At 48.3% G+C, this 15963-nt stretch overlaps 1 protein-coding gene across 4 annotated transcripts in view; it reads right to left on the reverse strand.

Moving 5' to 3' along the window:
* The window catches only part of odad2 (outer dynein arm docking complex subunit 2), a 434182-nt gene that overhangs the window by 356591 nt on the left and 61628 nt on the right, over positions 1–15963 (reverse strand). For all 4 annotated transcript variants that reach the window (XM_038798210.1, XM_038798206.1, XM_038798208.1 and 1 more), the window contains exon 4: positions 3128–3326. In XM_038798210.1, coding sequence (XP_038654138.1) covers positions 3128–3326 — 199 coding nt within the window. The remainder of the gene's footprint in view (positions 1–3127; positions 3327–15963) is intronic.

Genomic DNA, 15963 nt, shown 5'->3' on the forward strand with positions numbered 1-15963 from the left:
CCACCATCATCCCACGCCCCCCCCCCCCCCCCCAGCCCATGGTCAAATCATGCATCTTGTTGCAGGACCTGCTGGTGATCGGGCATGTCCTTCCAGTGTCCCCCACCAGTGCCACAACAAGAGTCCCCCTCCCCATGTTTCGACCAGTGATAAGGACACAGAAACGGATAGGAGCCATATTATGCCTGTGACTCAAGACACCCCGGATCACGAGTCTGGGGATGACAGCTGTCTCGATCACCATCCATCATCCCAGAAACACTCACCTCGGTTGGGCACTATAGCGAAGAGGTTCCGGGGACATGCTCTGATGGCCCCACTCAGCTGCTCCGGTACTTCAGGTGGAGGTAGGAACTCCCGAGGGTGGGGTTGGTCCGAGGGTAGGCCGACCCCATGGTCTAGCTGCCATCCAGATGGGTTGTGGGCTTCTGGAATGTGATCGTGGAGATTCAGTCGCAGAGCCAGGGACTACATGAGAGGTTGTCGGCGAGCATCTACCACTTGCAGGTTCAGTTGGAAGAGTCCAACCACGCAGAAGGTGGTGCGAACATGTGTGCCACCCAGTTCAACATCGCACAGATGCTGTCCACATTGGAAGCATTGGGAGCGAGGGCTTTGGCTATGGATCAACACGTCCAAGGCCTGGGGCACACTGTGCAGCACTGGCCGAGCTTGAACCAGAGGACACCATCTCAGACTAAAGGGATGATCCTTTAAAACAGAGATGAGGAGGAATTTACTCAGCCAGAGGGTGGTGAATCTGTGGAACACTTTGCCGCAGAGGCCTGTGGAGGCCAATCACTGAGTGTCTTTAAGACAAAGATAGATAGGTTCTTGATTAATAAGGGGATCAGGAGTTATGGGGAGAAGGCAGGAGAATGGGGATGAGAAAAATATTGAATGGCGAAGCAGACCCGATGGGCCGAGTGGCATAATTCTGCTCCTATGTCTTATGGTCTTGTGGTCTTACAGGCAGGGGATAATCGTTGGGATGCATGTCGCCCTATGAGCACCTGAAAATGACAGTTTGCTCTACAGAAACCGAAAGGGGTTCCACTCGATGAACGTGCAGCTGTTCTGTGACCATCAGCTGCACATCATGCACTTTTGCATCCGATACCTGGGCAGTAAGCATGACACCTTCATCTTGACACACTCGACGATTCCCGGCCTCTCCGCCCCGGCTGTGGGGTTGACTCCTGGATGACTGGGGTTATTCATTGTGGTTGTGACTAATGATGCCTATCCGAAGGTCAGAGACAGACGCAGAGATGCGCTAAAACAACACCCATACAGCAACCAGTGCCATGATCAAGCGGTGCTTCGGTATCCTGAAGATGCGGTCAGGTGCCTGGCTCACTCTGGAGAGGCCCTCCAGTATGATGCTGAGAGGGTTGCCCGCATCGTGGCATCCTGTTGCGTCCTCCACAACATTGCGCAGCAGAGGGGTGACGTGCTGGAGGAGGAGAATAAATGCCAGGCCTTGTCCGACGAGGAGGAAGTAGAGGAGGGCTTCGATGGACAGGAAATGGGGCCCAGGCAGGCATGGGAGGCCCCACGACGCGTGCGCCAGGGCCAACACGCATGGAACGCTCTGATTGCTTCGAGCATCCCCCCCCACCAAAGCCTGCAACCCCTTCCGTGATACATACCTGCTGTACTATGGGGAGTGTGGGCTCCGGGTTGGCAGTAATAGCAGGTCTGGTCCATGGCATGGAGGATGATGACAACCCATTCTGGGATGAGCCAGGGTGCTCCACATCATTTGCAAATGTCTGACTCCTGCCCACAGTAGCACCTTCCGCCGTCACCTGGGTGATCTCTGTATGCGAGCCGGTCATTCCATCACACGGTGCCATCAGATCCCTGGGGTGGTGGAGGTGGGGTTGGTCGGATGGGACGGTGGGGAGCCCAGGCCACCCACAAAGTCTGCCCATTCGCTCCCCAACCACGCACCCCGTCTCTGGCCCAGACGAACTCACCCCTCACACCCACATGACACAACACTGAGGCAGGTTGTAACAGTGTTAACAGGTGTTTAATGTGTTTAACATGCCCTCGCCACTATCGCTATACTGTTACCTGCACCCTTGCCACCTTAACTGGTGTCTAACGCCTAGGTGGATCCCCAGATGGTACATCAGATGTGGAGGCCGCCTGTTGTAATTCCCGAGCTGCGACCTGGGTCCCCGTTGGTGGCTATCTTCTGGAGTGACTAGGCCTGGATGGGCCCAATTGCTGCTCGGGTGTCATGGCGTGGTGCCGCTCTGTTCTGCCCGCTGCCCACCAGATGTGCCAGGAACAGGAGGTGTGGGGGGAGTATGAGATGCTGCTGTGTTCCGGCACCTTCTCTGTTGGAGTGCCCGCCCCATGGGGGCCTCTGGCCCTGATGCCTATCACTGCAACCAGGCTTACCATGCCAGCGGTACACTCTGTGGCACCTGTCCAGTGCCCTGGAGGGACTACAATGGCCGTTGTCCTTGGCGAATCCTCCTATTGCCAGTGGTGGTCAGGGAGGGGATATGGTGGAGAGTAGGCCGCGGAGGTGAGGAGATGGTGGCGCCCATATGTCCAGTGTCACTCTGATTAAACAAGGCCAAGGTGGTTGGTCAGTGGGGTGGCAGCAAGATGGTTGCCTTGCAGGCCGTGGCAAAGGCGGTCCGTGTCTAAGCACTGCCCCAGTCCCGTGGGGAGTCACCCTGGCCTCACGGGTCATTCCCTCATCATCAATCCCCCTCTCTGGCCTTGGCACGAGCCCCCCTCTCTCATCAGCCATGACGCCGGTTTCACAATTTTTAAAAGCACAAGTATACCTCGCAGTCGGGACTTCGCCCCATTGGAGGCAGAGAATCGCAGGGGCCCCGGAGAATACCGGTCAGACCTGCTAATGATATGCCAATGGCATTTATTGTACGTGTGTTCTGGAACGCATTGACGCTGCTGTCAAGGTGACTGAGGATTGGGCATGTGATTTGGCATGAACCGGTGCCCGTCAAGATTTTGGCATCGGAACCGATTCTCCGCCGAATCGTGTTTCCTGATTCCGGCGTCGGCCGCCGGAGAATCCCGCTCATGATCTCTAATATAGCACATTCATAATGATGAACATTTTATATGGTACACTTACTGTGAAACTTTCTGCAAAGAAGCATTTAGAAGCTGCATATCCAGCTGCTGGAGAAGCAGAAACAACTTCATTTGAACTTCAGCTTCAGGTTCTTCGTCACTTTTCTTCACTTTTTCCAGTAAACGCAACATAGATTTGTCCTCTCCTTCCACTGTAGCAAAGCTTGGACCCAGAATCTTGGCAATTGGATCTCTGTTTGCTGAAGTGTAAAAACACAGAGTTAAAGAGAAAGGTGTAAAAATGAAATTTCCTAAATCCAATCATTATGAACACTGTGATGATTAAAATGTGTTAATTTACTTGCTCTTGGAGTGAGTTACAGGGCAGAGGCAGCTGTGTTACATGTTAGGTGTGATTTTACAAAGACATTTCTAAGTGTGGTAGCGAACAGGAACAGCCACAGGCTTCACACCGTAAATGATGGTCTCACCGGCTGATTCGCTGGGACCACATTTTCCAGCCCCCTGCTAACAAGTGGGAGAGCAGCAAACCCCACTCAGCTTGCAGCCATGCCGCCTAGCCCAATTAGTGACAAACCCAACAAGAGGGGATGCAATTCCTGACCTAGCTTGGGGAAAGAAGACGGGAAAGTGGGTGAAGTGACAGTTTACGACCATATTGGGGATAGCGATCACAATTCAGTTAGATTCAGTATTACTATGGAAAAGGACAGAGATAAAGCAAGAGTAAAAATTTGGAACTGCGGGAAGGCAAATTTTGCAGAAATGAGAAAGACCCTGGCTGAGGTGGACCGGCCAGCATTACTAGAGGATAAATCAGTGGAATGCCATTGGGTAGAACAAAAAGGAGAGATCCTAAATGTACAAAGTGGACATGTCCCCTCAAAAATAAGAGTGGTCCTGCCAAATGTAGACCCATCTCCTGCTGGTCTAGAGGAATACTGGGGAAGATCAAACAGAAAAAGAAAGCGTATGATCGGCACAAAGAACGAAGTACTGAAGATAGCTTGGACGAATATAGGAGTGCAGGGATGAAGCCAAAAAAGAAACAAAGAAATCAAAGCAAGGACACAAAAAAAGATAAGCTAGGTAAAGTTAAAGAAAACCCAAAGATGTTTTACTAATATATTAACGGTAAACAGTTACTTAAGGAAAAAGTGGGACCAATCAGAGACAAAGAAGGGAACTTCTGTGTAAATGCAGAAGCTGTGGCAAGGGTTTCAAATAAATATTTTGTCACTGTGTTCACAAAGGTAACGTATAATGCAGAATTAGTAGTCCAGGAGGAACACTGTGAGATATTGGATGGGATAAGCATAAAGAAAGAGGAAATACCCAAAGGATTGGAACTTTTGAAAGTTGATAAGTCACCAGAGCCAGATGGATTGTTTCCGAGGCTACTGAAGGAGGTCAGGGAGGAGATAGCAGATGCTCTGAGGATGATTTTCCAATCCTCACTGAATACATGGGAGGTACCGGTGGACTTGAGAAATGCAAACGTGGTACCATTGGGGCGGCAAGCTGGCAGAGTAGTTAGCACTGCTGCCTCACAGCTCCAGAGTCCCAGGTTCAATTCTGGCTTCGGGTTACTATCTGTGTGGAGTTTGCACTTTCTCCCTGTGTCTGTGTGGGTTTCCGCCGGGTGCTCTGGTTTCCTCCCACTGTCCAAAGAAGTGCAGGTGAGGTGGATTGGCCATGCTAAATTGCCCTTAGTGTCCAAATGGTTAGGTGGGATTACTGGGTTACAGGGATAGGGCAGAGATATAGGCTAAGTAGGGTGGTCTTTCCAAGGGCCAAATGGCTTCCTTCTGCACTGTAAATTCTATGATTCATTGTTTAAAAAGGGATCAAAGGAAATGAGAAACAATTAAAGACCAGGTGGTCTTACATCAATGGTGGGAAAATTGCTACATGGCATGCCAACCCACAGGAATCATCTTGGGAAATGAGAGGTGCTCACTTAACTATGACTGCCAATTCCCAATTACCAAAGCCTTCAGCCGCATGGCCAAAGGCCTCCACGGTCACTGGGGGTTATGGGTGGTCAGCACGGCAGGTGGGCTGGGCCTGGGGTTGCCCCCAGAATGGGACAATGTGGTCCAGGGGTTGGTGGACAAGGCGGGCACTGATACATCCACCCCATCCCCCAGCCGAGGCCATAGGCGGCCATTCCCCCCCCCCCCCCCACTCCACAACACCACCCACCGATGACGGGCCACCCAGACTGAGGCTGTCCCCGCCTCCCCCGGGGTTCCCCCACCCCTCTCTAAGCACCAGGGCAGCAACCCCAGTGCACCTAGCCTCTTTGCCTGTGAGCAAAGATGGGTCCACGCAGTAGCCTTTCTGCCAGCTTCACGTTTTTAAAAAGGAGTACTAATCGACGCCCACATGAACACTTGGTGGGGAGGCCGTTAGTTCATGGAAGGCCATGGGACAGGGGGTCGCTCCCATTAATTGTATGGAGATTGGGATTAAGTGGTGATTGATTTCTCGGCACGCTATAGTGGGATCCTGATTTTGTCAACAGGAGCAGGCCAGTTAAATTACAAACAGATGGCGACCAGCACATTTCTCGTTTCTGGCCTCTCAGGTGATTTAATGACCTCATCACACTTCCGCTTAAGCGCAACACGACCATTATATTATACATTATTTGCTATTGCACTAAGAATGTATAAATCCTAGTTAAAATAGAGTATTGATAGAAATTGGCTTTCTAGTTAGCTATAGATGATATAGGTAAAAGGTTTAATTGAGAACTCATTAAGAGTAATTAACTAAATCATATTAACCATGAGAGTGAGGAAAGCCGAATAGCTGGGAACATTTTGCAAATTGCTTGAGACTTCCCAGAGACTGAAGGAACAGTGACGTCAGCTGGCTGAAAGGCCCCATTGTGTGAAAGAATGGACAGTTACATTTCTATGGAAACAGCCAGCCTAGAGAGATACTTTCTGAGCAAAAACTGTGCTTTTCAATAATGTCTAGATACATTTGTGGATACGTTGGAAAATTAGCAGGTGATGGTATGGGAAAATTTGTACCAATATATTTAAATACATATCTCTCTTAAATTGACGGACAGACAGTTTGGCTGAATTGAGTGAATTATAAATTAGTTAAAGCCAATCACAGCTGTAAAGAAGGCAATACCTTAAGATAATAATCTCCTTTGGAATCACTTGGCGGGATGGAAAAATCCATTCCGGAATCAATCTATCTCTGAAACCGATTTTCTTTGCTTGCTTTTGCTAAATCGCCATCTTTCTTTTGTTTAAATCACTCAGTCATTTTATAATGTGTATTATGATTTGAAGAATTACCACGATTTGTAATTGAATGCAAATTCAACTACTGTATTTGCTAAAGACAATCAGTCTGACCTAATTTTGTATTGACAAATAAAGTTTACCAGTGGCACAAGCTGACAAATAAAGTTCAACTGAACTTTGCGAAAAAGCACAGATTTGACGTCTGTTAATTGGGAACTAAGATGGGATAACGGATATCCAGGGTTCCGAATAGACACAGAGATCCATCAAGTATCCTAAGTGGAGTATAACAGTTTGCAGAGGCATCATGGGGCTTGCTTAGCTACATTCTTGCAGAGAGTCAGTTCACACAGATTCACAGAAGAAAGCTTATTCAGCAGAACATCCCTTAACAGCCGCCCCCAGGCAGCTGCCTCTGAATAATGGAACCAGCTAGCAAAATCAGGATAAGGAAGTCGCAAGCCTGTGAGTTATTGTGAAGGCCCAATGACCATAACACCATAAGACACAGGAGCAGAGTTAGGGTACTCGGCCCATCGAGACTACTCCATCATTCAATGATGGCTGATATTTTTCGCATCCCCATTCTCCTGCCTTCTTTCCATAAACCCTGGTCCCCTTATTAATGAAGAATCTATCTATCTCTGTCTTGAAGACACTCAGAGATTTGGCTTCCACAGCCTTCTGCAGCAAAAAGTTCCACAGATTCACCACCCTCTGGCTGAAGAAATTCCACCTCATCTCTGTTTTGAATGATCATCCCTTTAGTCTGAGATTATGTCCTCTGCTTCTAGTTTTTCCGAGTGGATCATTCTTGTGAACCTCCTCTCAACCCTTTCCAAGGCCAGCACATCCTTCCTTAGATACAGGGCCCAAAACTGCTCACAATACTCAAAATGGGGTCTGACCAGAGCCTTATACAGCCTCAGGAGTACCTCCCTGGTCTTGTATTCTAGCCCTCTTGACATGAATGCTAACAATGCATTTGCCTTCTTAACTGCCGACTGAGCCTGCACGTTAACCTTAAGAGAATTGTGAACAAGGGCTCCCAAGTCCCTTTATGCTTCCGATTTCCTAAACATCTCCCCATTTAGAAAATAGTCTGTGCCTCCATTTCTCATTCCAAAGTGCATAACCTCACACTTTTCCACATTGTATTCCATCTGCTGCTTATTAGCCCACTCTCTTAGCCTGTCCAAGTCCTTCTGCAGCCCCCTTGATTTCTCAATACCACATGTCCCACTACAGATCTTTGTATCATCTGCAAACTTAACAACAGTTCCTTCAGTTCCTTTTTTCAGATCATTGTTTATCGTGAAAAGTTGTGGTCCCAGCATCGACCCCTGAGGCACACCACTAGTCACTGGCTGCCATCCTGAAAAAGACCCCTTTATCCCCCACTCTCTGCCTTCTGCCAGTCAGCCAATCCTCTATCCATGCCAGGATCTTACCCTTAACACCATGGGCTCTTAACTTTTCTAACAGTGCGGCACCTTGTTAAAGGCCTTCTGGAAAGTTTATAAGGAGTCTGGTAAACATCATTAAGGGGCCTCTGCCTGTCCATGAGATGACCACGAACCCCCATCATGTCTAGTAATTAATTTCATTGGAGCTATACTGTTATAACCCCAAGGGAGGTCCTAGGATCAGGACCATTTGGTTTCCCATGACCTCCCCGGAATATGAGCTTCTCCTTGAAGGGGGCAGGATTCCCCTTCAAGGGGGTGGGGCTTCCCTTTAACAAGGAGCGCCCCAGCTGCATAAAACCCCAGCCTGGTTGCACATTGGGGAAGGAGACCCTGGGGGGATTGGAGAAGTATTTGGAATTGTTTTGCAATAAACATTGTTCGTTAATTTCTACTGTCGTCTATGCAACCTGCTTACCGTGGATTCAACATATAGATATCAAATCAACCATGATTGAATGGTGGAGTGGACTCGATGGGCCGAATGGCCTTACTTCCACTCCTATGTCTTATGGTCTTATTATCTATAATCTGTACGATTAGGTCATGTCCAACTGAGGTGGGCTGAGTAACTGTATAAGTATTGATGATTTCTGTTGTTTAATGGAGAGGCACATAGGGCTGGATTCTCCGTTTCTGCCGGCTCGAACGGAGAATCCACAGGAAGTGTACGATGAAAAAATCGGCGCCCACCCCTCACCAATTCTGGGACCGGTGAGGGACTAACAGCTGTGCCGGGTGAAACTTCCAACCCTAGTGCTGAAAACGGCCGGAGAATGGGTGGGTCTCGAGCTGCATATGCACACAACTGACGACCTGCAGCGGTCATACCATACAACATGGAGCCGGACGTGCGCGGACCTAACCCGCCATCCGCGACCCCACATGTAATCCCCTAGCCACCCCCCACCAGTCCCACCAGCACTCGCGGACCCTCGCCCCATCCCCCCTGGGCAGCGGCATGGATCCCGGCTGAGTGTGGCGGTGCTAGACACAGTCCACAGCTGCCATAACGAGTTCCTGACCGCTGAGACCACACATGTCCCGTGCTGACGGGAACTCGGCCCATCGGGGGCAGAACATCGCGGGAGGGCCAACTAATAACTTGGCAATGGCATTGCAATGGCGTGTGGCGTGCCATGCGACGATGCCATTTCTGAGGGGGCGGAGCATGGCTGACCGGCGCCAAACTGGCGTCAGCCCCGATTTGGGCATCAGGGTCAATTCTCCACCCGATCGCCAATTATAATATCGGCGTTGTTAAACAGAGAATTCCGCCCATGGTCTGCTCAGCGACTTGCTCCTCGCATGTGTTAAATCAATAGACTGACTGTTGGAACAGACCCAAGTTTGAATGATTCTTTTTGATTAATTCCCGCTCACACCAATCCACCCAAATACCACATTGCTTTTTGTTGACTTCACAGGTGGAGAACGAGGCTATATTTTGTTGTTACATTTTTAATTCATCATTGTATATTTTGATATTTATTTCCTAAATTTACACAATCGCCTGGATTTTCGCTTCTGAGGAAGGTGCATAGTTGGGAATTCTCCTGGCATGTGTGGGTGTTGTGGAATGGAGTCAGGCCCACTGGCCACAGACACAGATTGAAGGTGGCCACAGGCCAAGACAGGTTGACTAAAAGGCACACCACATTCTCTGGGGTTATGTCTGAGTTGTTTTGTTAAATATTAGGCCCTCTAGGCCTTGTTGCTCACGCCTTAATCATTCCCTCACCCCTCAGCTGCCACCCACTGCCGATGCCCTTACATGAAAACTCATAACCCATTCCTTACAGCCCTGTAACAACTTAGCAACAACTCCACCTACCATCTTTTGTGCTTACACCCTCCATGCCAATTCACCATGGACAAACCTCAGGACACACGGCGAGTTGAAATGAAGAGGGGAGAGAGGAGAAAGAGCGAGGGAGAAAGTGGGAAACGGGGGAGAAAAAGGGAAGAGAGGGAGATAGAGGGTAGAGAGCCTGGGAGATAGGGGAGTGGAGAGAGAGAAAGGGAGGTGCGAGAGGGCATGGGAGAAAGTGAGGAAGATTGCAAAGACCACCAATATTAGAGTAATGATAAGTGTGGATATGCACATCACTGGAAGGAACGCAAACTTCAAATGGTTGTAGAGACACAAAGGGGCAAGCAGCGGGATTGTAACCTCCATTTGAACTAAATGTCAGGGTGCTGACACCAAATCTTGCCCATCGACTCTGTTTCACTCTCCATCGATATTGCCTGATCTGCCAAGTATTTCCAGTATTTTCTGCTTTTATGTCTGACAAATTGGTTAAAGAGTTCCTTATAAACACCAGGGGTGAAATTCTCTGATAATGGGGCTATGTCCCCAGCCCACGAGAATAGGACGCGAATCACTCTGGGCTTTCTTGGAGAAAGTCCAGAGTGATTCTCTGTTTTGAAGGGGGCTAGCATGGTTCCGGAGTGGTCCTTGCAGCTCCGGCTGCCGATATGGGGCCCTGCACTTCCGGCTGCGGGTCCGCGCAACATGACGGACCCACACAGCGGGTCGGCCCCGACAATATAGACCTCCACCCCCCCCGATCACGCATGCCCGCCGATCGGTGGCCCCCGACTGCGAGCCCAACCCTGTGACGGATCCCCCTGCCCCCCACCAGGACGGCCCCAGACTCCGAGCTCCCGCCAGGTGGAACCATAAGTGAACCAAGCCGGCGGGAACTCGGCCAGTTGTTGGTGGAGTATCGCCGCGGGGGCCTCTTTCAATGGCCCCCGAACGGTGCTGTATCGGCCGCGCGTGACTGGCGGCGATTCTCTACCCCATTCTCTGGCCCCGCACCGAGCGTGATTGCAGCGCAGAGGCTCGGAGAATCCCGCAATTGCTTCTCCAAATGGACAAAGTGGATTTTGTACAATTTATGAGTCGACCAGAAACAGCTGAAAATGTCCTGTCAGTCGAAGTATCTGTATCTTTAGATTTGAAGCCTTGATCAGGAAGTCAGTAAGAAGTAATTTGAATCCATTTTTTGTGAGATCCTGCTGCCAACAAATATTTTATATGTATCTTGATACATTTATAGCTTGTTATACATTTGCTGTTTACCATAAAAAAACAAAGTTAATTAAAGCAGAATGTGGCAGAACTGTATGAACCCTTAAAGCTAAGTTATCAAATGCAACATTTAAAAATTCAAGTGCAACAATATCAGGCCAAAATCGTCTCCCTTTTTGTTTGTTTCAGTTTTTCTTTTATAATTTTTTATTCTCTGGCATCCCTGCTCTAGGCACAACTTGTGTTTCTTTGTTTCTTTTCTTACCCAATTCCAATTCCCTTTGGCCCGAGAAGATGTTGCCCTCTGCCATCATTCAATCTCTCCTGTCTTTCACCCCATCACAGACCTTTTTGTCTCCTTTCTACCCACCCCTTAATAAAAACCGGTTACATTTCTAAATTTTCCAGTACCTGATGAAAGGTTTCCGATCTGAAATGCAGTCTTGGATTTTGCCAATACCCTGCCATTCCTGACATAATAACCAGAAGTATGCACCACTTCCACTTCCTCATTTTTGCTGGACACGATTGCAATTTGAGTACTAGGTTTCGGTGTCCCTGATGAAACCGGCCATCAGCTGACAATGGTACATCTATGGGAGGGCGATTAATAAGCCCCCTATTCAAACAGGGAAGTTGTGCATTGTGGTGAGGATGCTCCAGTGATTTTGAGAGGAACATTTTTTCAAGATATGTCAAAGCTAACTGACCCCACACGTTCCAGTGATGCTTCCCTGTACGTTCTCCTCCTGGCCGTCAGGGAAAGGTCGGAGATACTCTTTCCATAAATTTGGCATCAGAAGGCCTTCCTGCCTGGCCAACACTGCCTAGACAGAGGTAAGAGAGGAGATGAGCCACCATGAGGTGACTAGGTAAACCTTGGTCCAATGCAGGGACAATGACCTTCTGTGATCAACAAGATGAATTTCAGAGTTAAGTCTTCAATAGGAGTCTCTCGACATATCATCAATGGTGTACATATGCAAGTGGGAAGATGATAGGTCACAGCATGTTTGCCTTTTGTGTGTGCCTGAATGTGACATTTGAATGACAGGACTATGTGTGTGATGGGATGCATGCAGGCAAAGGGGTTAGATGTCACTTGAAAAATCACTAATTCTACACTTTGTCATGCAGGGCAAGCAGATCAAGAACACGTTGGAGAGGAGATGCACAGGAAGAAGAGTCCTTAACTTCAGGCTCCGTAAAACAACTGAGGAAGAACACAAATCCCTTCTTCATCTCTGATAGGTCCCACTTTTTTCTTAACTAACCTTTTACCATTAATATATTAGTAAAACATCTTTGGATTTTCTTTAACTTTACTTGCTAATCTTTTTCATGCCCTCACGTTGATTTCCTTATTTCCTTTTTTATTTTGTCCCTGTACTTCCTATGCTCAACTAGGCTAATTATCTACAGTGCTTAGTTCTTGGTGCATATCATATGCTTTCTTTTTCTGTTTGATCTTCGCCTGTATTCCTCTAGATTACTTTGTGTAATGTATACATTACTCTTTTGAGCCAGTCGAATTGTTGAAAAAAGCAGTAGTCTTCTTGTAAAGATAAACTAATGTATTGATTAATATAAATTAATATTGTGAGTTCTTTTTACTTAATGCTCAACCAGTAAAACAAATAAACAATTGTAGATATAACTAATTAAATTATACAATACAATACTTTGATAACTAATAACTTCTTCTCTCTAACTTTCCTACGTCTGTTCTCTCTGCACTCCTGATACACACTCCTCTTAGAAAGAGCGGGAAAACTATTTATATAGGTCCTGATAGTGAGACATTTGGGGCGGGATTCTCCCCTACCCGGCGGGACGGGGGGTCCCAGCGTAGTGGAGTGGCGCCAACCACTCTGGCGTCGGGCCTCCCCAAAGGCGCGGGATTCTCCGCACCTTTGGGAGCTAGGCCCGCGCCGGAGCGGTTGGCACCACACTGACTGCCACCAAAACCGGCACCAATGGCCTTTGAAGCCCACCGCCCGGCGTCGGGGCTGGCCGAAAGGCCTTCGCCAGTTCGCGCATGCGCCGGTGGTGCCGCTGACGTCATCACCGGCACATGCGCGCTGGGGGATTCCCTTCTGTCTCCGCCATGGTGTAGGCCGTGGCGGTGGCGGAAGAGGAAGAGCGCCCCCACGGACTGGCCCGCCCGTCGATCGGTGGGCCCCGATCGCAGGCCTGGCCACCATGGGGGCACCCCCGGGGTCCGATCGCCCCGCGCCCCCCCCCAGGACCCCGGGGGCCCGCTCGCGACGCCGATCCCGCCGCCACCAGAGGTGGTTCAAACCTCGGCGGCGGGAGAGGCCTCCCAGCGGCGGGACTTCGGGCCATCGCGGGCCGGAGAATCGCCGCAGGGGGCTCGCCACTCGACGTGGCGCGATTCCCGTCCCCGCCAATTCCCGGGTGGTGGAGAATTTCTGCCACGGCGGGGGCGGGATTTTCGGCGGCCCCGGACGATTCTCCAACCCTGCGTGTGGTCGGAGAATTTTGCCCCTGGTGTTCATTGCCTGTACTAGCTTGACATAGATTGATCATGTATATTGATATACGGAGATCACTACAATAACCGGCGGGGGGGGGTCTACATTTGGCAGGAGGGGACATGTCTACTTTGTATATTTTGAATCTCGCTTTTTAGTGCCTCCCACGGGTTTTCCATCGACTTATCCTCTCGCAGTGCTAACCAGTCCACCTTAGCCAAGTCCCTTCTCATTCCTGCTTTATCTCTGTCCTTTTTCATGCTAATATTAAATCTAACTGAATTGTGATCACATTCATCGATATGGTCGCAACTTTAACTTCACCCACTTTCTCTTCTTCGTTCCCCAAGACTAGGTCGAGAATTGCATTTGCTCTCGTTGGGTTTGTCATGAATTAGTTGAAAAAAATTTCCTGGACACATTGAATTAATTTTTCTCCCTCAGTTTCCTTATATTGTTTGATTTTGGGATAGTTAAAGTCTCCTACTATTATTGTCCTCTTCTTCTTACATGCAGAAATTTGCCTACATATCTGTTCTTCTATCTCCTTTTCACTATTTGGGTGTCTGTGGTATACTCCCAGTGACTGCCCCTTTTTTACTTGGAAGCTGAACCCATAAAGCCTCGTTTGTTGACCCCTATGGTGTGTTATCCCTTCTCACAACTGGAATTGATTCTTTAATCATTAGTGCTACTCCCGCTCCTTTTTTATCGCACACTCTATCGTGTTTGAAGACTCTGTAATCAGGGATATTGAGCTGCCAATTTTGTTCTTCCTTTAGCCAGGTTTCCTATAAAACAATTACATTCTGCTGCCATGTGTCTATCTGTGCAATTAACTCATCTACCTTGTTTGCAATACTCCTTGCATTGAAGTAGAAATGGTTTAACCCTGCCATTTTCCTTTGCTGGACACTTTTTAAACTTTGCTTCTCCTGTAATTCCAAGTCTATCACTGCACTTACTTCATCACTAGCTAATTTATGACCTCCATTTTCCTGATCTGAATCCGAACTATCTGATCCTACTCATGGAATCCCATCCCCTTGCCACACTGGCTTAAATACTCCCCAACAGAACTAGTAAAAGAATTTTGAATCTTCTGTAAGAGATTGGAAGAGAGAATACCCCTGATGCTGCTCACTTTTCCGAGACAGCAGGAGATAGGCAGAATCAATGTATAGGGGGCGAGTTCACGTGATGGACTGGGCTGTGTTAATGACTGTGTAGTTTCTTATGATCTTGGGCCGAGCAGTTGCAATACCAGGCTGTGATGCAGCCAGATAGGATGCTTTCTATGGTGCATCTGTAAAAATTGGTAATAGTCAATGTGGATATGTGCTGTCGGATTTGACAGAAATCTTTGGATCCTCTCTGTCTTCAGGTGATGTCCCGGAAGACTGGAGAATAGCCAATGTTGTTCCTTTGTTTCAGAAGGGTAGCAAGGATAATCCAGGGAACTACATGCCAGTGAGCCTTACGTCAGTGGTAGGGAAATTACTGGAGAGAATTCTTCGAGACAGGATCTACTCCCATTTGGAAGGGGTCATATTAGCGAGAAGCAGCACGGTTTTGTGAAGGGGAGGTCGTGTCTCACTAACTTGATAGAGTTTTTCGAGGAGGTCACAAAGATGATTGATGCAGGTAGGGCAGTGGATGTTGTCTATTTGGACTTCTATAAGGCCTTTGACAAGGTCCCTCATAGCAGACTGGTACAAAAGATAAAGTCACACGGGATCAGAGATAAGCTGGCAAGATGGATACAGAACTGGCTAGGTTATAGAACAGTAAGAAGTCTTACAACACCAGGTTAAAGTCCAACATGTTTGTTTCAAACACTAGCTTTCAGAGCACTGCGCCTTCCTCAGGAGCAGTGCTCCGAAAGCTAGTGTTTGAAACAAACATGTTGGACTTTAACCTGGTATTGTAAGACTTCTTACTGTGCTCACCTCAGTCCAACGCTGGCATCTCCACATCTAGGTTATAGAAGGCAGAGAGTAGCAATGGAAGAGTGCTTTTCTGATTGGAGGGCTATGACTAGTGGTGTTCTGCAGGGATCAGTGCTGGGACCTTTGCTGTTTGTAGTATATATGAATGATTTGGAGGAAAACGTAACTAGTCTGATTAATAAGTTTGCGGACAACACAAAGGTTGGTGGAATTGTGGATAGCGATGAGGACTGTCAGAGATACAGCAGGATTTAGATCGTTTCGAGACTTGGGAGGCGAGGTGGCAGATGGAGTTTAATTCAGACAAATGTGAGGTGATGCATTTTGGAATGTCTTTTTTTTCATAAATAATTTTTATTGAAGTTTTTACAAAATACAAAATATAAACATCATAACTCTATTAACGTACACCCGCGGTAACACCCCGTAAACAATGCCCCCCAGCTGCAAGAGCGACTTCAAACAAAAGGAAAAAAAACAGAAACCAAAAGACAGAGAAAAGAGAAAAAAAAAACAAGGGAGGGAGATAGCACCCTCCACAAACCCATGTGTACAGTTCTCCCTCCCCCCCATCCTTACCCCCCCCCCCCCCCCCCCCCCCCTGCCCCCAGGTTGCTGCTGCTGTCGGCCTATTTCCCTACAGTTCCGCCAGGA

The sequence above is a fragment of the Scyliorhinus canicula genome, chromosome 5, assembly GCF_902713615.1.
Source record: "Scyliorhinus canicula chromosome 5, sScyCan1.1, whole genome shotgun sequence".
NCBI lineage: Eukaryota > Metazoa > Chordata > Chondrichthyes > Carcharhiniformes > Scyliorhinidae > Scyliorhinus > Scyliorhinus canicula.